The 24,423-nt window shown below is 41.9% G+C and overlaps 1 protein-coding gene across 14 annotated transcripts in view; it reads right to left on the reverse strand.

The window, feature by feature from the left end:
• Positions 1-24,423, reverse strand: part of LOC102789482 (methylglutaconyl-CoA hydratase, mitochondrial-like) — a 674,272-nt gene that overhangs the window by 634,282 nt on the left and 15,567 nt on the right. For 5 of the 14 annotated variants that reach the window (XM_087838450.1, XM_087838449.1, XM_087838457.1 and 2 more), the window contains 2 exons: positions 22,399-22,722; positions 22,027-22,307 (listed from right to left, as the gene is read on the reverse strand). The exons of 1 other annotated variant lie outside the window; for it this stretch is intronic. In XM_087838450.1, coding sequence (XP_087694576.1) covers positions 22,216-22,307; positions 22,399-22,722 — 416 coding nt within the window. In that variant the 3' untranslated portion in view covers positions 22,027-22,215. Of the gene's footprint in view, positions 1-41; positions 373-1,204; positions 1,295-1,469; positions 1,812-6,039; positions 6,077-22,026; positions 22,308-22,394; positions 22,723-24,423 lie in introns of those variants that run through there. 8 more of the 14 variants (XM_087838440.1, XM_087838451.1, XM_087838444.1 and 5 more) reach the window with 6 other exon arrangements.

Below are 24,423 nucleotides of genomic sequence, written 5' to 3' on the forward strand. Positions count from 1 at the left end.
CATGAATCTGACCTCTGACCTTTAACCTGTACCTACAGCACTGACCTCTGACTTTCAGCTCCACTTGTTTCTCCATCAGGATGTTTCCCTCCCTGCTGTAGGCGGTGCAGGTGTAGGTGGAGTTGTCTCCATCTGTGGGGTGTTTCAGGGTCAGACTGAGGTCTCCAGGTTCCAGTAAGTTTCTCTTCATCTTTGTTCGGTTCTTGTATTTATCGTCCTGTTCTTCAGGCTGGTCAGAGCCGTTCTCATACACGTGGACCTTCCTGTTGTTTGCATCCTTCCACTCCACTTTAGCATCTTTAGGCAGACAAACTGTGATTTTGCAGATCAGCTGGACAGACTCCACCCCTGAATCCACCTCCACCCAGGGGACTGAGAGGACAACAAAGCACAACATGAGCTGTAGTAACATTTTTTAATAATCATCTGATGGCCTCCTTACAGTAAACCTACCTCTGTACTGTGCCTCACTGCTGCATTTGATACACCAGAAAACGTTGACAGTAAAGTAGTTATGCTGCTGCTGCTGCTGTGGTTTCTGTCACATCCATCTCATAGATTCATGAGGATTCTTCCTCACTTACAAACGTTAGTCATAGAGTTCCAAAAGGTTCTGTACTGGGACCAGTTCTATTCAAACTATAAATCTTTCTCTTTTTCTCTTTCTCTCTTTCTCTTTAATAAACCCAGCTTTATTAATCTATGACAAAAGATAAGAGTTAAACTACCAGCATGTCTTAAAGTCAACAACCTTGATGACCTCCAGTTTTTTAAAATTCATACATAATTGAGGTTCTTCTACTCGACCATTAAAACCTGAGAAACAGGGGGATCAATGACTGACACAAAAGGAGGAACATTTACTGTCAGCACATGTTTCCATGTCAGCTGCTGTTTACCACCACAGAAGAAGAACAGCTTGTCCACATGCAGCCTCTGTGTCAGATCAATGCAGTGAAACACACACACTGTTTAGTAAAGTCATGTTGTGGAGCTGTTTCACTGATCAATGACTGAGTCTGAAGGAGGTTTTCTGACTTCTGGAACAAACCTGGAAGTTTCTCTTCAGCTCTCTGTATCAGCTGTTTGTAACTCTCAACTCTTTCAGCTTCTGGAACAAGTTTGTGTGAGCCACAGTCAAGGAGCCACCAGAGGACACCTGCTGACCATCGGCATTATGGGTAGTGTAGTAGGAGACACTCACCTGACATGAAATAGTGCCGGAAATAATATAGAAGACCTCCAGAAACCACAAGAAGAACCAGGAGAGCTTTGGCCCAGGATGGAAACCGTTCTGTGGAGAAACACAAAGAACAACATGACCTTTGACCTCTGACTGAATGTAATGATATATTTTACTGAATATACCTCAAGCCAAGATACTTGTAGTCAACATGTGTTTTCAGCAGTAAAATAATAAAGTTTTATATGAGTGATAAAACTGAGTGATCCGAGTGTTTTTTGCTGACCTTTGACCTGCAACTGTACGTCTCCCAGTCTTATGTAGCCATATCTAAGGTCTCTGACGGAGCAGGTGTAGGTGGCGCTGTCAGACAGTTGGAGGTTGGTCAGGTTCAGGCTGAGGTCTCCAGTTTCCAGAGCGTCAGTCTTCATGGATGTTCGGCCGCTGTAACGCTGGTTTTGATCTTTCAGTTCGTCTCCTTGAAGCTGACGTTGGTGGACGGTTGGAGGACTGAGGTCGGAGCGACTCCACACCACTGAGGGGTCAGTCAGAGCGAAAGTGTTATACTGACAGGGCAGGATGAACGAGTTCCCCTCATACAGCTCCACAGCTGAGGCATGCTGGGAAACTGAGGACACACAGACAGAGGCTCCATGAGTCACTTTGAGGTAAAGATTCACCAGGTAGATATTTGTGTTTTTCTTTCCTTTACTTTCTGTACAGTCTCTCACTTCTTATTTTTTATTTTTAGATTCTTTACTTTTCTGTGAATCCGCATGCTCCATGCATGGGTAACAGGTGTATTAAAAAGATCATTTGTATTTCACCAAAGATCCATCCTGTGGTGTTATTTTATGTTTGGAGCACATTTAGTGAGCTTTTGTACAACACAGTTAAATTCTGTCTGTTTTCCTGCTGCTGAAGGCTCCATGTGACTGCTGAGGGCTGCTGGTAGTTCTACACAGGAAGTGCTGATTGGACCAAACCCAGCACAGCCCTATCATTGGGGGCCAATGTTTGTGTTGTTGTTAGATGATTGTTGGTATTTGTGTTGCCCTCATGTCTCACACTGCTCTGATCAGCCAGTATTTAAGTCCTCTTTGTTTCTTGTGGGTCGGCTCACTTTGATTGTGTTGAGCAGTTAGTTTGGAGTGAAGTTGTTTGACTTTAGTTCTGATCAGCTGACCTCTTTGAGGCCCCGTGTCACTTCCTGTTGGATATTTGTGCATTTGTGGTTAAATAAAAGACACTTTTTCCCAAAATGGCCGCTGTGTTCTCACGTCTGTGTCACTACCCGATCCGTACCAGAAACCCGATCGGTACCCCGCATGCGCAAATCTTCATTTCCTCTCTTTGCCAACATTGCGACATTCAATATATTTGAATGATACGGTTAGCGCCCAGTTAGCTCCTAGCATTTCTCCACAGCTCTGCCTCCTTTTCGACTACCGGGACATTTAAACAATGGATAATCCGTTTACAAACAAATTCATGCTTTTCTCCTCAACAGAGAGCGTCCCCGATTGAACAACAGCGCCGTAAAATAAAAAGAATGGCGCCTAATTACAGAGTTAATAATACAGACTTTGTAATATGTCACGTGAAGATTCATCAGCCAGATTAAATGTTTACTGACAATTGACAGTGATAGCGGACATCATCATCACTATTCTAATCAATCCTCTCCACACAGACAAGCATAAACACACTTGACTATCACTAAATCAAATTTAACACATGTTTGTAATGACGCTTGTTCAGTTTACAATAGGGTTCATTCGCTCAGTCAGCAGGTGGCGGTATCCTCGTACACTGGGGAGTAAACTGCCATTAAACGAACAGAAGAAGAAGAAAACCCCTGCACATGCGCAATAAGGATCGGGGAGCCCTGATCCGTAACTATCTTTTTATTTTTTGTTTTTGTCTACATTGTACTGAAATGCTTCATTATTGCAAACATTTTAAGATACTTATTATTCTTAACATCTTAACAGATACTCTGACCTGTAACTATCGTAAAACGCTGCGACCGGAAGTAGACACCTTTCGCGCATGCGGGGTACGGATCGGGTTTCCGGTACGGATCGGGTAGTGACAGTCTGAGCGGCTCGCTCCATCACACTCGCTCACGCCCCAAAACATGAATGTGATATAAGCGTGCCCTGAAAGCTGAATACAAACATATAGAAGGTCACAGCAGTGTGGAGAATATGAAAATGAGCTCAGACAGTCAAAGATTCTTTTCTATGTTTGTTTTTCAGGAGACATTTGGTCCCTGCAGGACCAGCATGTTGTAGTATCTACAAGTGTAGATACTGTAGGTGCAGTGAATGTTTAAATTGTACTGATTAGAATATACTGGACATCCAATGCTAAGACTCAGCGCACTGTGTTAGAGGTTGGGATTTGGTGAATTCTTTATTCATCATAAATGATGAATCCTTTGATCATCATTTATGTCCAGTTGAGAATGAATCTGTGCACTCACATATTAAATGAACTGAAATCAGTAGCCAAGTTCCTCCTGGGTGATTTAAACCACTGTTCCCCTGACAAGTCACTTAAAGTCTGGTCTGCTGGTGGCAGCATCTCTGCTGGGGACAGGAAGAGACTGAATAGGCTGATCAGAAGGGCCAGCTCTGTTCTAGGATGCCCTCTGGACCCAGTGGAGGTGGTGAGTGACAGGAGAATGGTGGCTAAGCTGTCATCCCTGTTGTACTTAGTTGTATAAAGCATTTGTATTCTATTTTTATCCCAATGTATATTTTATTTTATTCTAGGATTTTCTTCACCGGCTCTGCTCTGGATAAAAAGGAGGTCAACAGGGACGTCAAGAGGGCCATAAAAACTGCTAAACTGGAGTACAAAAACACAGCTGGAGAAAAAATCACCACAGGGGATCTCCGCTCAGCCTGGCAGGGCCTCAAACCATGGCCTCTGTGAATACTGCAGTCCCCACCCCCAGGTAGAGAGCAGCAACCCCTCTTCCCTCCCTGACGACCTCAACGCGTTCTACACCAGGTGTTAGACGGACAACATGGCCCAGCTTGAGGAGTCCAGATCCTCACTCAAACCTGGCAGCTCTGCACTCACCTTCAGGACTAAGGACATGGTGAGAGCCCTCAGGAAGACCAGGGAGAGGAGCTCACCCGGCCCTGACAACATCAGCAGTCGAGTTCTGAGGCACTGTGCAGGGCAACTAGGAAGTGTGTTCCAGACTCTATTTCAACACTCAATTGACAGTCACACCGTCCCCCAGCTGTGGAAACACTCCACAGTCATCCCCATCCCCAGAAGAAACAACCCAAAGTCTCTGAATGATCTTCGTCCTGTGGCTTCAGCTCCCTGGTGATGAAGGCCATGGAGAAGATCATAAATCAGCACATCGTAAGAGCAACTGACCCCAACTGATGGACCCACTCCAGTTTGCTTATCGTGCACGCAGAGGTGTTTTCCACCACAAAGTTACCACCATGCAAACTAACGTTTTTACTGGAATCAGGGATGGACTGATAATCTGGTACACCATGCATTTTACTGGTGGCTGCTACACAGACGGCCCTACAAGAACGAAAAGCAGCCCATTTGTTTATTTTCATTACTGACACTGGATTGTCCAATCAAAGCTCTTAGTGCAACTGGCCCCTCCCCCTCACTCACTTACTAACCAGGCCCCACAGTCACAGCAGGCTGCTGCACCAGCTGGGGACAAGTGAGGAATACAAGTAAGAAGGGGCAGATTGAAGGACTGAGGTAAATGAATGGCTACTTTCACCACGAGCCACTGCTAACAGATAAAGTGTAGTTAACTGCATAATGTTGCCCCGAGGCAACAACGCGAAAAGAGACATTTTATAAAAAAGAAACTAAATATGAATCTTTAAACATCTACAAATACACCTCAGATATTCTTGTACATACACATGTTTTTTAAACATGCATAAAATGATATTAGTCTTAGGTCCAATCCTCTGCTGCTCCTTATTTCACTCAACACTGAGAGGTTTCATGTAACAAAATAAGTCACTAAATTTAAGGTACAGGGTCATGACATAAAGAGTTAAAAGTGACACACTATCTGTTGGCAGCTCCGCCCTGACCACAACCATCCACAAAGCACCACAATCCTACAATCCTGAAAGTGTGTTGTAAGGTTTTTGTACCATATGGTCCATGGGCGACGTTCCAGTCACCTTAATACTTATAATACCTGTTATGTTGGACTTGGGTTTTACATTTTTTGGGAGATAGATGAAGCAAATATTTCTGGATTCATAAGCTTTTTATTCCGAGGGGTCACCCTGTGTGTTTTTTGCTTTGATGCAGCCTAACAGAGAGGACACTCAGTACACCACTCATCTAAAACTGCAGCCATTTGTTATTTTAGTAACTTAGTCATCTGTCAATTATTGTAAAATGCTTTTGTCTGATTAATGATGAATAATAAATCTTCAAAAGTGAAGAATCACAGGTGTTTCAGAATAACTGGTTTCTGTTTTGGAACTTTCAGTATTTTAAAGTTGAACTAAAACCCAACTAAACCCATCGTTGTATTTGCATGTTTACAAGTTTTAAAGAAAACATTTTCTTAAATGCAAAAATATGTAATTTCTTAAGTACAGCCAAAGTCAAATGTAATAAAGCATAAAACATGAATCTTTACTAATGTAAAGTCGCTCTTACTTCTCTGTTACTTCTGTCTTGGACAGAAGCTTCTCTCGACTCTCACAGAGCACACATCATTACATTTGTATTTTGTAGCAATGAATTAAAATCATCACATAAACACCACACAGTGAGATTATCTGCCTTAAACTGTGGTGTGAGTGCAGATTGATCTGCATTCAGTTTCTTACCATTTATGAGGAGCAGGATCATCAGCAACGTCTTCATCCTCCTGTAAAAAGCTCAAACAAACACAAAGTCCTTTAAATCTGCTGCTGACTGAACAAAGAAACAAACACGCAGCAATTTCTCTCCAACTGAAAGCACAAAAGGAAAGTGTCACTTTTGTTTTTAAGAGGAAGTCAGTCATGTGACATGAAACTGTCCACTGTGAAAAATCCTCTTTACAGCCCACAACTTCCACCTCAGTGCTGACACATCAGCAGACTGACATGTATTAAATGTCATTTGAATAAAGAACAATAAAAAAGTGTTGCCATGCTTAAAAAGCGTAAGTTCAATAACCCAAAGCTCCTGCTTGTCTCTATGTTTGTGATATATTGTCTATGTAAGTGTAGGGCTCCTCAATGCCCTCACTGATAACACAGAGTTGACTGTGTTTAATAAATAATGTGTCAGAATTATTTTAAAGTTTAGTCTAAGATTAGTTTAAGTTTTGTAATTTAAGCTGGACTGTTTGAAACAACACAGATGGGGTATTTTTGCACCACCTTTTCAGAGCAGGTAGAAACTCGTGATGGTCCTGGCAGGTCAGGTTTGTTTTCCTTCTTTCCTTCCTCTGCTTCCTCTCTGTGTTTCCTTCCCTCTCTCTTTCCTCTCGGGTGGCTGGCTTGATCTCCAGTTTTCCTGGGCTCTGGCTGTTTGTCATCAGCTCATTCACTCAGTAGAATTTAAAGACTAACAGGCACCTCCACTCTCTAACAGACTGCTACCTATCAGTGGCGGTAATTGCCGTCCAGTGTTTTCCTCTCTGCTTGTTCCTCGGGAATTTTCTCACCTGTTTTCTTTTGTGTTCTGACAGCTGGAAATACTTCCATGTGGAAGAACTCATGGTGAGTCCTGCAAATCCTGCTCACCTGAATCTTTGAGCTGGTTTGAGCTTCTGCTGAAGAGAGAAAAGCCTACCTGTGACTCACCTGCCTGCCCACTCTCCACAGCTCTTCTCAGTTCATCTCCTGCCAGGTTACGCTGGTGGACGATTGGAGGACTAAGGCTGTGGCAGCTCCACACCAAAGTGGGACATGCAGGTACAGAAGAGTCCTGACAGGTCAGCAGGACAGACTCCACCCCCTCATACACCTCCAGAGCTGAGGCATGCTGGGAAAGTGAGGACACAGAGACAGAAAAATGAACCAGCTGTGTGTGAGTCTAAAGCTGAACTGCAGTAAATTTTGAACAATGAAGCTGTGCAGGTTTTCAGGTCTAAGATATCAAATCGAAGTTTAAGAACAGAAGATTTCACTTTAAATTAAGGACAGTATGCAGCTGATGTTTTATATCTAAAGCTCTCTGAGTTTTAGATTTAATAATAATAATAATAATAATGGATTGCATTTATATAGCGCTCTCTAGGCACCCAAAGCGCTTTACAATGCCACTATTCATTCACTCTCACATTCTCACACTGGTGGAGGCAGCTACAGTTGTAGCCACAGCTGCCCTGGGGCAGACTGACAGAAGCGAGGCTGCCATATCGCACCATCGGCCCCTCTGACCAACACCAGTAGGCGGTAGGTAAAGTGTCTTGCCCAAGGACACAACGACCAGGACAGAGAGAGCTGGGGGATCAAACCGGCAACCTTCCGGTTACAGATGAGGTTGTTTTGTTGCTTTAATTAATTTATTATTAACAATAATATAAAATTATGCACAAAAGGAATTACTAATGTAAAAAAAGTGGTTTTATTTATATATGTTTATATATAAATATATGTGGTGGCCCCTAGAGACAAAACATGTACAAACTCCAAAACACATTTCTAGCATGAACTGAACTTCATTTTTTTCTTTCCTTTTCTTTTTTTCTTTTTGTTAAACATTATTGTGCAGCACGTAAGATCGACAGCGCACAGTGTGCTTTGAGGTAGGAGCCAAAAAGGGTGTAGTTTGTGTGTGTGATCACCCGTGTGATCACACCTGTCAGCATGGACGCGCTTGTTTTTTAAAAGGTTCCTTCATGTAATGATCTGCTAGAGGGTGAACTTCCAAAACAGAGCTACCTAGATCACTTAAATTACACAATTGAAAGCATGTGTGTATTGTTTGTGTATTTACACACAAGCACTCATATTTATTCAAATAATTTAAAAAAAAGTTCATTTACCTGTTATTACTACACAACAAATCCGGTTGTTGGTACTTCCTGGCTTGTGTAGCCACGAGGTAACAAAAGCTCAACACTGCGACCAGCATCCTGGAGCACTTCTGTTGTGTTTTGTACGTGTTTTGAGTTTTTACGTGTTTTGTCTCTAGGGTACCATAAATATACTTTTATTTATTCACTCCACATAAAATGTAATAAATAAATCATATAATACAAAAACCAACTATTTACATTTCAACTTTTAACTATTTAAATTTTCAGCTTTTTCCTTTTAAACAAATTTAAAGTGAAACAACACAAAACACTGCAAACCACAACACAATTAAATATAAATTATAATATGAAAACAAAAAGAAGATGCATATTCTCTGTCATATGGACCTGCATGAATAAACTTTCTGAATCCTTTATCATCTGCAACTGAAAATAGTGGATGATTACTATACCTTTCTAATGTGACGTTGTTGTCCCTGGCTCTCTTTCTCTCTCCCTCCCGCTCTGTTCCTGTGCTACTGCCAGTGTAACTACCGCCCCTCCCCCCTCTTCCCAGCGCAAAGCACAAGGCTCGCGTGCAGAGTGATGCGGAAAAAAGTGCGAGAGAGAGGGTGAGAGAAAAAAAAAAACCCACGGCTCGCGTCGTTCACGTCAAAGATCCGGCTCTAAGAGCTATTTCGTTCGCGACTGACACATCACTACAGTACAGCTCCTGCAGTGCTAACTTAGCATTAGCCTGTGTGCTATATAAACAGCTTTGAGCAGACAGGCAGAAAGTGGCATGTAGACCACTCTGCATTTTACTGACAGATACTCCAAACCTGTGAGCAGAGTGTTCACATCAGCAGCTGTTCTGTATGTAGACACACACACCCGCAGCTTTACAGGACACACACCTGTCCACTCGAACACTGGAGCACCTCTCAGACTCCACAGCTGTGTGGGGGAGTAGTGTGATCCAGCCAGCTCTCTGTGATTATTGTTAGACACCTGTCTGTCCTGGAGACATGATTCTCATCTCCATCATGTCCATTACGTTGGTGAGTGACTTGGTGAGTTTGTGAGGACGAGACTCGGCAAAGCCAGTTTGTGTTAGCATGTAGCTTCACACGTGTGCCGGCCTCCTCAAAGGTGAAATGGTGATGGCTTTGCTTGTTGCTCCATCTCTGGTGGTATAAAGTTTGTGCACCCAAACATTAACCTCTATGCCCCTCCTCTTTCTACAAAGGAGTAAGAGGAGCAGAAGGAGGTACCAGCTGGACTGTTTCCCCCACAGGTGGACTCACAGAGGAGACACCTGCAGCTTTACTGACACCCAGTGGACGCAGCAGGAAACTGCAGCAGCTCAGACAGTAATTCAAGTGTTTATTCAGGGCTGCTGTGACTCATTAATAACTCTGATATTAAAAACAAATGAAGGCCTTTAAATGTCTCATGTTTCCCCCAAATCACTGAATGGAAGTGTTTTAAGACTGGAAGAGAAAATGAAGCCAAGAACAATTATTGTTAATAGTAATAACATATGATTATTATTCTTGTTGTTATTTTATTATTGTAAAACAAAAAAAAAAACTTTTTCACTTGAAATTTATTGTTGAAAACTTGAATGAATTTTCCTGAACAATGAAATAGTGCACATGTTCCCCATCCAAATCAATCAGAATAATAGCTCTTAAAGTGTTAGATCATAGAAAATCTCCAGGGCCAGACTTACTAGATCCTTACTTCTTGAAACTGGCAGCTGATTTTGTGGCAGAGCCTCTTACAACACTTTTCAACCTCACACTGGATATGAATGAAATTCCCTCAGTATTGAAATCAGCTTTTGTTGTCCCTCTATTAAAAGGGGGCGACCTAGCAGTGTTAACTAATTACTGACCAATATCTAATCTGTGCTGGCCAAAGTTCTTGAAGCTCTTGTGTGCGAGCAGTTATTTAGACACTAATGCCATTTTATCTGAATATCAATCAGGCTTTAGGAAAGATCCAAGTACTATCACAGCTGCAATGAAAGTGTAAATGATAATACTGTTGCACTTGATAAGAAACAACTGCACATCCCTTTTTATTGATTTGTCAAAAGCATTTGACACTGTTGATCATTGTGTTTTAAAACGTAGACTCCTCCAGTCAGGACTCTCTGAGACAGCAGTAGCATCCTTCTCAAACTACCTCAGTAACAGGACTCAGTGCATCAAATCTCATCTCAATTTGTAACAGTGCACAAAGGAGGGCCACGGGACTCTGTATTAGGGCCCCTTCTATTTATCATTTACATAAACTATCTTGGTCTAAATGTGCCAGATGCAAACTTGCACTTCTATGCTGATGATACAGTTATTTGCAGCTGTGGTTCAACTCTTGTCCAAGCCACTGACTCCTTGCAGAAAGCCTTTCTTCATTGATGACTCACTTACCTTCAAACCACATGTAGAGAATCTTGTGAAAAATCTGAAGTTAAAACTGAGATTTTATTTTCAACATAAGTTGTGTTTCTCTTTTAATACAAAGAAGCGGCTTGTTGCTGCAACATTCTTGCCTGTGCTGGATTATGGAGATATTCTATATATGAATGCTTCTGCTCAATGTCTTCGAATGGTTGATTCTGTGTATCATGCTTCTCTGAGGATCATCACTAACCATAAATCTCAGACTCACCACTGTGAGTTATACTCTCAGATAGGATGGCCTGCTTTAGAAAGTCAGAGGAACTCTCATCTATACAGTTTTATATATAAGGCGATACTTGGGTTGCTGCCTTCTTATAGATGTTCCCTGCTTGCAATGAAACATGCTGGTCGGTATTCTCTTCGTCCACATGGTTACTTGTTGCTTTCTGTCCGAACTGAATTTGGTAAAAGAGTTTTTGTCCATTTAGCACCCTCGGCTTGGAACAAACAGCAGAGCGAATGGAAAATGACTGAATTCATTTCATTAAAGTGCTTTTAAATCTAAACTAAGGATCCTTGAGGCCAACTCCATAACATGCAACTGTTTCAATTAGATTGATTGTCATTTTAACTGAATTTTTTTAATTTTATTTGAACTTTATTGAATTTTACTGAATTTTATTGAATTTTTTAATTTTTCCTTTATTTTTGTATGTGTGTTGTTGCTGCCTGTGTTTAATTGAGTAATCTCTCTAACTGTGAGACACTTGCTGCTGTCTATCTGGGCCAGGGCCTTGAAAAACAGGTTTTTAATCTCAATGGGATCTTTCTGGTTAAATGAAGGTTAAATAAAAAATAAAATTAAATTTAAAAAACGCTACAAAAGTGTAAAAGTGCCGTGAGCGGTCAGACATGAAACTTTGATGTTTGTCACTGGAGGAGGAAGTTTCCATGACTTTGATTTAAAGACAAAGATTAAAGAAGTGCTTCCTGTAAATCACAGGTGAACCTTTATGAGCCTGTAAGCTCTGCCACTCAATTCACAACGTTGAAGCTTTTCCAGCTCTTTAACATGGCTGTAGGGAGCTCTGCCCGAAGTCTGAAGCCCAGGGTTTAGACATGACTCACACAGAGTAGAGACCAGTCAGGAATCATATTATAATATCCACTCTAGAGCGAACAAAGGCAGGTGTCTACTAACCAAAGAAATCTACAGACGGTGTTAAGTGTGCATCATTTCTATACAGTCAAAGTCAATAGAAAATGATGTTAAATGATGATGAAGTGAGTGAACCAGGCCACACAGAAATCTGATCCCAAACACTGATTCGGGTAGATTATAATAAACTGATAATACAGATATATTTCTCATTCTAATCCACAAATAGAAAGTACTTCATGTGTTGGTCTGTGGGGCATCTCTGATCTCTAGTGTCAAACAAAACCCTCCATTTGAATTTCATTTTGAAGAAGAACACAAAGCTGTAGAGACACAAATCTGCTGAGTCGGCGGGTAACAAGGGAAGATTTTCTCCGTGTGAGCCGACGGGTTTGAACCCACCGTCGGGCCTTTCTGTGAGGAGTCTGCATGTTCTCCCCACGTCTGCGTGGATTATTTGCTGAGTCTAAATGTGCCAATGCTCGTCTGTCTCCATGTGTTAGGCCACCTGTGGATCACTTCCTAGTTAGAGGAAGACTCTTCTTAAATCTCTTGTTGTGAGAAGCAGCCCACACCCACTGATGCACATGGGCACTCAGTCATGTATCAGAGTGGGTAATAAGGTGGAATAAGAAACCAGCAGTAAAACCCTGCATGAACAGACATCTGCTCCAAGCACAGAGACACGTTTTCAACAATGTATTAGCTGTTATTGGTTCATGCATGCAGCTGCAACAGATGTTGTACAATGGTCATCATGTAACTGGAGCTGGACTGGACCCACTCAAGGTAACTGCAGAGAATCACTGGAGGAACTTCTTTCACAAACTTCTGCATTCAAGCAGATCCTTCAAATATACAGGGCTCCTTTTTACCAGCATGTTATAGAATAACTGTGGTCGGCCTCAAAACTAACTATGAACTCATCATTTATTTAAATGCAAACTCCCATTCTGCTTTTACAACATCTGATTATTGTCCACATGAACTGGACTGAATGTGATTGGTGTGAGTAGTTGGAACTGTGACATCAATGGTGTCTCTGCCTCCTCCGTCATAAAGAAAGCCCAGCAGAGGATGTACTTCCTGAGGCAGCTGAAGAAATTCAACCGCAATCATCGAGTCCATCCTCACCTCCTCCATCACCGTGTGGTACGCTGGAGCCACCATCAGGGACAAACAGAGACTGCAGCATGTTGTGCGCTCTGCTGAGAAGGTGATTGGCTGCAGACTCCCATCTCTGCAGGACCTGTACACCTCCAGGACACGGGGGCGTGCAGCTCGGATCTCAGCTGACCCTTCACACCCTGGACACAGTCTGTTTGACCTGCTCCCCTCAGGCAGGAGGCTCCATTCGCACCAGAACCTCTCACCATAAGAACAGTTTCTTCCCCTCTGCTGTTGGACTCATGAACAATAAGCGTATGACTGTTCCCACCACTAACACATGACCCTACACTGTGTTCACTGCATCATTCCATGTTTGCACTGATCACCACCTGCACTCATGTATATATCTATCTACTTAGCACTTTTAATTCTTATTCTTATTTTCATGTCTATTTAAGCGTTATATGACAGTATGTTTGCACTGAGCACCGCAGCAATTTCCTAATGTTGTAAACCTGCTCAACATTTGGCAATAAAACCCTTTGTGATTCTGATTCTGATTCTTCTCTCTTAAACACAATTAGTCTCTTTAATTCTGACTGAAACTGAAGTCAAGTAAACACAACTACACATCTTTGTATAGAAAGCTCACACAGTCACTTTCACTTTAGAATGAAAGAGTAAACTGAATGAATGTGTCGGCTTTATAATGTGCATGTTTCTCACAGAGGGGACAAAAGCCACACAGGTCAGGTTTCACAGAGATTTGTCTTTATGGTTTATACTAAAAAACAAACTGTACTAACTCATAGATTTTGTCCTGAGGAAGAGTCGACTTTAACCCCAAACTTTATTAAACTAACCTAAGTCAAGCCGAGTAGTTCTGCTGCCTGAACCTGACCTAAGTTCTCTATTTCACACAGATACAGTATGGAGCTTGTGGTTAAACTTCCTGTCAGACACACGTATTTGTCTCTGCTCTGATCCAGATTAACCACAGCTGACTGTATCCTGAACACTGACAGGATTCAGATTGCCCACAGAGACAGTTTTGTCTGTCCTTGTTGTGCTGTTTAACTTTACACTGACCAGTGTAAAACTAATGTGAAAGAGCGTGACAGAGTAGGCTGGGTTTATTCTGTCCTTCTCAGTGTTTTCCGTTCAGGTCCAATAACATCTAAGAACAGAGGATCTCTTTTATATTTGAGGACTTTAGGTAGCTGATGTTTTATGTCCTCACCAGTGTTGGGCAAGTTACTTTGAAAAAGTAATTAATTATAGTTACTAGTTACTTCTTCAAAAACGTAACTGAGTTACAATATTCTAAAAGTAATTAATTGCTTGAAAAGTAACTATTGTGTTACTTTAAAAAAAGCAAAAAACGTGTAACCCTCTGGGGTCCAGGGTATAATTGGCCATTTTTAACTACTTTTGTTTTTCTCTCCACATTTCACCTTTAAAAACTGTTTACTTTGCCTTGGTGGTATCATCCTTTTCAGCACAACCTCACGTGTCTGAATTTACAGTCATGTTTTCATTTTGACAAACTGTATGAACACAATTGATCTAAAATCAGACAAAAAACATAAAATCAGAGTAGAAAAAGTTATATTTACTTATTATGTTATGTTTACTGTAACAACCACAAACATGTTTAATGATCATATTTCATAACTTTAAATGTAAATATAAATTGTCAATTTTAAAATCCTATGCACAAGTTTTGCAAACAGCAAAGTGATTTGCAGCCATTTACCTTTTACCTTGATTTTTTTAAATAACCATTTCAAACTGTTTACAGAACAATCAGCCGTTCTTCAATAAGATGCCACAAATTATTTGTGCCACTGCAAATATTTCTGTCCACTATAAAGGAAACATCACAGCTGATCCCTGCAAGCCTGACAGCAGCAGGTGTATCACTCCTGTTTCTACCTGGAGACAGCAGTCGCCTCATTGTTCTGACACACAACACAACACTATCCACAACACTACACACTAACTACACAAGACAACACATTAACTACACACTCCAAACACGCTAAACGTCACAAATCTCTCACATCTCAAGCAGTGGCGTGTCTAGAAAATTTTTGTTGGGGGGGGGCCAGGCAGGGGCACAGATTTGGAGAAGGGTGGCAGATGTAATTGGCAGATAATGTTAAAAACAATTCTAGCAACTGTTAAGCATAATTCAATAACCCTATAAACCTAATAACCGAATGCACTTTTAACTCTTATTAGAATGAGATTTTAACCACTATGGTGCAAAGTTGTTAGATACTGCGTCGATAAAGTACAAGAGATACAATCAGTCAGTGTTTATTCAGCAGTCAAGGACATCAATATTTGCATAGTATTTTCACTGACATGTAGTGCACATATGTTTTGGGCAAAAACATTTTTGAATATTAAAATACGAACATTTTTAACATACAATTGGCAAATTAGCCAATGCAAAACCAATGCCTATTAAAAAAAGAAGATAATCTTCTCACAAACTGGTGTTTGATTTTGAAACAGGAAAAAAGTGGGGAAACAAATGAAAAGACTAACATTTGAATAAAACCTGAAAGCAAGTAAATACTTTATATGCTGCCTTATGGTAAACTTTGGTAATATTGATGTATAAAGAACAACACTGGCTGATGATGAAATACAGTCAGCTGGCATCGTGACACTGCCAGTATTAACCTGCAGGGCTGGACTGGGACAAAAAATTGGGCATTTTCACTACAGACCAGCCCACCAGGTATTAAAGCCATAAAGCCTTTGAATGAAAACAAACGCTGTTGTGACAGTGATGTACAGTCTTGTTGATATATGTATGATTTCTATACATTTTACGTCAGATAAAAACTTTGTTCGCAAGATTCAGATAATTAAAAGCTAGATACTTTGATGATGATGATGTTTGCAGACTGGTTACATCTGGAAAATGTTAATGCCATTTTCCAGTTTTCAGCAAAAGAAATTCCTTTTCTATCAACCTTTAATTTGACATTTTTCTTTTTGTTTGTTTGGGTTTGTTACTTTTGACATGCAGCTGTACGTCGGTCAGTTTCAGTTCTGCCCTTTCATTTCTGATGGAGCAGGTGTAGTTGCCACTATCACTCATTTGGGGTTTTCTCAGAGTGAGGCTGAAGTCTAAAGTGTCCAGAGCATCAGGCCTCATTGATGTGCGCCCTCTGTAACGCTGGTTTTGTCCTGTTACATCATCTGTTTCCTCTCGTCTCACGTGGACAGATTTGGAGTCGAGATCATTGCGAGTCCACAGCACTGTGGGGTTCGTAAGTATAAGACCTGTGTACTGACAGGGCAGCAGGACAGACTTTGCCCCCTCATACACCTCCACCATCACAGCCAGGACATGCTGGGAAACTGGAAGGAGACACAAGCACACACAACAAAAAACACTAATCACCTGTATGCTGTGGATTTTTCTAGTGGTTCTCATCGTGGGGAAAGTGGTTTCAGAAGCCACGTTTTCTGCTAAGTACTCAAACATGGATTCTTCCCATCCAACAAAAACTAACTCGAAGGATGCTTAAAAAACATCAAAGAAAACTTTGATGCACGTCTGAAAAACACGGAAGTGAAACGTTCTGAGACTTGTCTCTGTTACGAATGAAGTGCTTTTAATCCTTGACTGTAATCTGCAAACGATGAACGTGTTAATAAACAAGCATTGTTAAAGAAAAGGCGTCATCGACTTTGAAGACGGATGGTTTTGTTTCATTTTCATTTTTTTTTTAAATATTCTTTTTTGTAAATTTACTCCCTTCAATTAATCATAAGGACATCTATAAAAGAAATTTAAGTTAATTTTTAACCATAAAAACAACACACACACACACACACAGGTAACCGAGTGGACAGGATATAACAGGGGTGACTAAACCAAAGGGAACGTGCATTTTGATTTGCTTTCATGTGTCGGGCTTAGAAAAGAAGGAAGTTCTCATTAAGCAGATGAAACATTTTTCATGACAGTTTTTTCAACCCCATGAAATAAAAATAACAACCATAATAACAGCTGTTAAAAACAGTTTGAGAAACGTAATAAAGCTTTTAAGAACATACTGATTTCATGAAGTGACACTTCTGCAGCTGTACCACCTGACCTCGACGTCTAAACACACTTTTACATGGACACCTTTACTGACGTTTGTCCTGGTACCACCAGCATATATAATACTTCTTAAATATAGTAACAATATTATAATGCATTAATATTTCCTAGTTTTCACATTTGTTCTATCTCCTGACATGAAATGAACACCAACCGTACAAAGATATCAGTTTGTACAGTAACAGTCACAGTGAGACATTCTGATGTATGAAAAACAAAAACAGGGGTGACGATCTTACTGTGGACCTTACTGTAAGTCATGTGACCAGAGGACCAGGGAGGGGACCTGTTCAGGGGGATTTCTATAAGGGGGCAATTCAGGACACAAGTTATTCTGAGACTAAGCATTAAAAATGTACAAACACACAGAGTAACATCTGGTGTTGAATAAAAAAAGAGAAAAATGTCTATTTGTTGTTTTAGGATTGTTATAACTTTATTAATCAGTGAACTTGAACACAGATGATTGTGCACGTGGCGTTATTGTGAACAAAAACCATTTTTGACACATTAAAGTGCTTTCTATGGTAAACGGGGCTTTTAATATTGTGAGACAAGCTTTTAGTTTTTATACAAAATACTTTTATTTCTGCCGTGAATCACACGCACACGAGCACTGACGCACTTCTTAACAAGCAGATATCAGGATGATGAGCTCAGCTGTCATGGGGAGACCCGCCCCACATGAAGCCCGCATGTAGGGATCACAGTAACTACACAGAGGGGCTTCATACAGTCAGCTCGTGTTACACACTGTGTGTGTGTCAGTCTGCGTGTGTGCTTTCTTACCGAGGACCTGCAGCACGAGCCGCAGCAGCATCTTCCTCTCCGCTGAAAGTCCCGTTAACTCTGAGGAACAGGCGCACGCAGCTCGATCACAGCACCGCTGACACACTGAACAAAGTTTCCTCCTCTGAAGTTAGACAGAGACACCTCACAACTTCCTGTCAGAGCCTTCAAAATAAAATCCTTCTGCAGAACTCTAAACATGAAAGTGAGGAGAAGCAGCAGGGAGCACAGACACTGCAGACAGCGAGCTGCTTTCAGGAACACGTGGTTGATCCACGTGGGTTTATATTAATGTAAGCTGACCTAATTACAGTTTTAGTTTTGCAAAACTGACAGTAAGTTTAGAAGCTGTATAGATGATGGCTGTGTGTGTGTGTGTGTGTGTGTGTGTGTGTGTGTGTGTGAAATAATAAAAACGAATAAATAATTAAATAAAAAGAAAAAGTATTAATATAATAATATGATCAACTGTCCTCACTGTTATTTCATAGTTTGAGTTTGGACCCCCAAAAAGGTCATGCCTTAAATTCTGACTTTAACTAAATTAATTACAGGGAAATTTTCCATGTATTTTGTTACATAAATACACTGTAAAATGTTACATTTATCATAATCTGGTCAAATTAAATGTAGTTGATTGGTATTCATGCAGGTTATACCGAACACGGTTTACTTAATGGTTAATTAAGTGAATAAACAAGCCTGTGATTGCTGTATTTCTGCACAGTGTTCATAGTTCGTGTCATTGTGAGTTTGGTATTTGATTTATCTCCTGTTTTAGTTTTATTGTCAGAGTTTCTTAGTTTTACTTTTACTTTGATTCCCTGGGTTTCCGGTTTCCTGCCCTCCTGTGCGCCCTAATTTCATGTCAGGTATTCTCTGCTGTTGTAACCTTTTATTTTGGTAGTTATGTCTACTGTGTGCTGTTTCTGGTGTTGCTTTCTCTTCTTCTCATATTGAAGAGTTTTCAGTTACTGTGCACAAATGTACTCCATTTGTGTATAGGGGGTTTTCACATACTTGACTGAAGAGGTATGTGCCATCCTGCATAGACCTGATCCCCCTCTTCTGGCCCTCGCATGTAACATTTTCTAGATCCGCCACTGTTTGAATGCTGCAGTTTCAAACAGTCTAAAGCACAAAGTGTGGTCTGTGTTCACAGAGCAGCTCAGAGCAGATCTCACTGTTTACCTGCTGATGATGGAGATCTCAGAGGGGGAACGTTATCAGGTTTTTAAGTTCAGCAGATCTTTGTTCACGGGCACAAAACATCTCATTTTACACTCTGATCCTCGAGGACACAGGAGGAGCTTCCAGACCAAACTGTCCTGCAGACTCTCTGAGAAGAACTGACACACAAACTGTGGTGAAATTTAGATGAACAAAGTCTGCAGACACGGTTAGCTGTAACCAACGCCTATATGACCATGTGCATGGGAGAGGAAACAGACGGTTAACACAGTCATGCGAGCTCTGAGCTCTCGAGGCGTGGCGGCACCTATTTATCCTCCCATAACATCAGCTACTTACTTCCTCTTCTCAGGCTCTGCGGTCTTCACCCCAGCATGTTCAGAACAGATGTCGCAGTTTTAAGTGACTTTAACCCTTAGATGCACATGTGGGGTCGTGACCTTCCTGCTGGCAGCTTCAGCTACAGAAACTCTGCAGGTACACACACACACACACACACACACACACACACACACACACACACACACACACACACACACACACACACAGTAGATTAGATTAGAACAGGAGGTTCTGAGCACAACACCCTGTTTGTTATCAGATGGATACTCAGTAGGTGAGGCCATAAATAAATGTCCCGTAGAGCTATTCATGAACCCAGGAAACAAAGAGAGAAAAGAACAGATTGGAGATCAGAGCTGAACACACACTTTTTTAAAAGCATGCAGGAGCCGTGAGGACGAGCACAGATTCATTCATTCATATCTGCTCTGTAATCTGAACTCTCTCTCTTTCTAATCTCATGTCTGAAGGTGAGAAGGACACCGTCTCCCTAACAGAAAAGCTTCTCCACCCACACAGCTGAAGAAGATATTTACAGTGTGTACAATGGCATCACTCTTCCACACACAGACAATCACTTGTTGATGCAGCGTGGTCCAGCTGGGAGTAAGGAGGTAGGAAAGCTGAGCCAGTGTTCCCGCTTTAAAGAAGGCACCTTCAGCCAATCACTGACTCCACCCACAACTCAGCATAGTGACAAATACTCAGCACAGGCTAAACAGCTCCACCCTCAGGCCAACATGGAGAAAAACATTCACACTGAAACAAGACAAATGATGATCTGGGCTCCAAACATTCATATCCAACACATGTAAAGCCTTCAAACGTCATCTGCTAATGTTTCTGTTTATTCTATGATTATTTTAAAATGAGCTCACAGCCACCTGTCGTCCTGCTGAGCTCCACCAAGGGGCCACTTTAAGGACCTGTCAGATAATCTTATTAGTCAATCGTTATCTTATCATTTTACAATTCTCTTTAAACTTTCAGCCGTTTAACTTCAGTGATCCTCAGAATGTCTTTGATATCCAGGAGTTTTACCCACGTCCAGTGAAAAATGACGATCAAATGAAAAAATCCACTTTTTCTTCTTTGACTCAGTTCCTGAAGAGGGTCTTATATCTGCCAGACTCCCAGAAACTCAGTGTGTTCAAGAGTGAGCTGACAGTCAGAGTCCCTTCAGTCTCAGCGTGATCCAACCATATTTGTGTGAACAGCATCACAGAGGATTCAGCTGCTTTAAATGGGACAGTGTGAGTAAATAACAGGGACTAGAAAGAGAGAGCAGAGTTCTCCTCAGTAACACCAGGATACCTGACCCGTCTGAGTCTCGCTTCCCCGCCTCCATCATTTAGTGACGGCCTTCTCTACCATGTCTGTGCCGAGCACTTTGGTCAGGGCCAAACCTTGTGTCACCATGGCAACTACAACATGACAGCATCCAGAGAGACTTGTGAGCCCACGACTACATTAGATGTTTGCTCTGCTGAATCCAGCCAGCCCCTACCTGCCTTTAGTCATATGGGATAAAACGGTAGGGCCAGAGGTGGGAAGTAACTAAGTACAAATACTCTGTTACTGTACTTAAGTAGGATTTACAGGCATCTGTACTTTCTACTCCTTACATGTTCAAACAGGCTGGTTACTTTAGGTTTAACACATTTGAGGGGAGTTATTATTTCATCAGTGCGAGCTTCAAACATCAAAGTGATTTGAGCCTAAACAGAAACACATGAAAGGAAATCCTGTTCATTTATTAATCACATAAAAAGAGACCAAAGAGTCAAACTGTGAGTCACAGTCAGGGCTTAAAGTGGGCCATGTTTTTATTTGATATGTTTTTGGGACAACACCTGAACGCCTGCAGGTGTCTGGAAGTTGTGTTAGCGCTACTTTAGCATCTAGCTAGCCCTGCTGAAGAGCAGCGAGCATAAAGGGACGAACGTTTTTGAAGTGTCAGCTAATTTCAAATGCAGCGTTTCTATCAGCTCAACAAACATCAGCAAACACACAAAGTGTTTGTGTGCAGTTTGTCTCACAGTGTGTTGCAGCTAAAGGTCCAGCTGCTGTATTTCACAGGGAGAGAAAAGAAAGAAAAGCTGCTGTAGGAGAGGAAGCCAAGCTTTGGCATCGCTCTGAAAACTATCGCTGATCCTTTTACTCGCTGGCTTTCAAATAAAAGCTGAAATGAAATTTGTGGCGTTTGCAGGATCGAATCAATCACACAGGATCAGGGGATAAGACAGCAGAGCAGCTGATTTTACACCTGAAGATAAAACTGTAATGTTAGAAACATATGAAGATATTACACACACAATACAGACTGCAGCTCAGACAGCTGCTGGACAGATGTGTGTGTGTGTGTGTGTGTGTGTGTGCGTGTGTGTGTGTGTGTGTGTGTGTGTGTGTGTGTGTGTGTGTGTGTGTGTGTGTGTGTGTGTGTGTGTGTGTGTGTGTGTGTGTGTGTGTGTGTGTGTGTGAGTACTTTAACTCCTTTATTTCACACAGACAGCTTCAGCATTTGTTCTGTTTTCTCTGTTTTTATTTGAATGTAACAGAAAAACACGACTAGAATTTACACAAACGTGTTTACAGGCTGACTTTAATGTGTTTCTACACATGCTTGTCCTCTGGTCATGTGATCATGTGGTTTGTAGGAACGCTCCTCTTCCTCAGAGGATCCACCTGTGCTTCCTCTCCTCTCTCCTCCACCTGTTACAGTGAGGGAACGTCCTCCATGATGGAGGAGCTGCTGGAAAGTGCTGAGAGTTTCCTCCAGAGTGAGACCTCTGTCACAGTTCAGAGGATCTACGGCAGCAGAGACCTTCATGGACACTAAAAGTCTCAAACACACAACAACAACATCACACTGACTCCACTCTGACATCACTGATCAATAATCAAAGAACACACAGATCAAACTGATTGATCAGCCATCAGAGGAGTCGGATCAATGGAGCTGCTTCTGTTCCTGATGTCCCCTGTTTGATCCTGGACCTGAACTCTCCCTGCAGAGGAGACACAACACAGTCAGACACACACACACACACACACACACACACACACACACACACACACACAGAAAAATAATAAACAAACCTTTGACCTTGAGCTGCACTGTTTTCCATCTCATGATGTTTCCATGACTCCAGACGAAACATCTGTATCCTCCACTGTCTCCCTCTGTGGGGTGTTTCAGGGTCAGACTGAGGTCTCCAGTTTTCAGCAGGTCTTCATTCATCTTCGTTCGGTCTCTGTAAACCTGGTGCTGTTTGTCAGAGCCGTTCTCATACACATGGACAGGTATTACTGGTTTAGGTTCATAGCGTTCCCACTCCACTTTAGCGTCTTCAGGCAGGTTTTGTGTGGTTCTGAAGGGCAGCTGGACAGACTCCGCCCCCTCCTCCACCTCCACCTGACACACTGAGAGGACAACAAACACAACATGAGCTGTACAAAGTGTGATTGGTGGTCACAGAGCAGCATCATGTGACTCTTGTTCTGCACTAAATGAAGAGATGGAGTGGCGCCTCCTTCAGGCAGAGAAACAGCTCATGGAGAGAAATAATTATTAGAGCAAAAACAAGAGTGGAGCTGCAAATAAGGCCGAGAGGAACGCTGCAGAAAACTGTTCATGTGTGAATTCATAACTTCATAGATTTCTTTGAGCACTAAAATCAGAGCTGCTTCTATTTCTAATATGACAGCTGTACATTAGAGCTGGAACACTTTAAATGTGAGCCATAAAAACATGATACTCTACAAGTGCATTCAGCTCTGACACTGTCACATCATGAAGGAGACGTGGAAATCACTTTGTTACACAAATCAAAGTCAAATCAGTTCTATTGATGGAATATTGTGTGATCAATAGACTGATCAGTTTCTAATCTGTCATCTATCAGCTGGAAATCCAGCAGTGTCAAACAGACTGGGCAGCAGATTAGGACCAAACACAAACACATTGAGACTTTTTCTTCAGCAGTTGCAGGTAAACTGCAGCAACAATGCGACTCAGACAGTTTCTCTATAACTGCAGGGCTTCCTGCACTGCTGTTAGTCAGATACGGATCAACAGGTTGTGGATAGAAAGCAGATTCCTTCAGCAGAGGATCCAGATCACACTTGAAGCATGTCGTCGGGAAAACCATCAGTGAAAATGGGACACTTTGAGCCAATTTGAGCCTCAAACTCTGAACATAACCTGCTGCAGACCAGCTGATGTGTTCAGTTACCATGGTGAGGAATTTCACAATAAAGGAGGCGTACGCTCTGTCTTTTCCCAGCCCGATGCTCTGGGACATTTTAGACAAGTTTCCTGGCAGAATACGATCCCGTCCGGAGGCCGACACCATCCTTATCCACATGGGCACAAACCGGATTCCAAACAGCGCTCCCACTTCCTCAAACTGGACTTTGTGTGTCTTTGTGAGGCTGTGAAACAAGCCCACCGTAGTGTTTGTATCTCCGGCCCCACTCCCACCTGTGGCCGTGGGGCGTTTGGGTCCTGCTCGGCCTCCACACCTGGCTCTCCTCTGTGTGTGACTCCCACAGCCTGGGCTTTAGAGACAACTTCAATGTTTTCTGGGACAGGAGGCATCTTTCTGCAGCAGATGGGCTCCACTTCAACCAATCAGGAGCCAGATCCTCTCTGCTAACATATCATATGGAGTCCAGCAGGAAACACTCCATCAAGCACCTGTCCACACCTGCCCACACCTGCTGACCGCTCCGTCACTGACTGACGTCCCCCAGGTCCTAGTCCCTACCATCTCAGTTCCACTCTAAACACTAATACATGTTCAGCTGGACTCGGAGCCTCTGGAGACATTTTGGATGTTCCAGTCATGATAACTAACAGGACAGTTTGTGCAAGGTGGAGAAAATCTGCTGCATCATCCCATTGATGAAGCATTCAGCTCCACCCTACAGTTTCTCTGCTGCCTCCATCCACCTTGGTTCACTTTGCTCTTCTTAATGTTGGAGCTCTGAATAGTCAGGCTTTTATTCTGAAGGATTTTACAACTTCCCATCAGCTTGATTTGATGTTTTGAACAGAAACAGGATGAAATCTGGAGAGGACTGTCTAGTCTGTGAACTCTGACCCCACATATGATTGTTTCA

The sequence above is a fragment of the Neolamprologus brichardi genome, chromosome 3 (genome assembly GCF_056152115.1).
Source record: "Neolamprologus brichardi isolate AB-2024 chromosome 3, ASM5615211v1, whole genome shotgun sequence".
Classification (NCBI taxonomy): Eukaryota; Metazoa; Chordata; class Actinopteri; order Cichliformes; family Cichlidae; genus Neolamprologus; species Neolamprologus brichardi.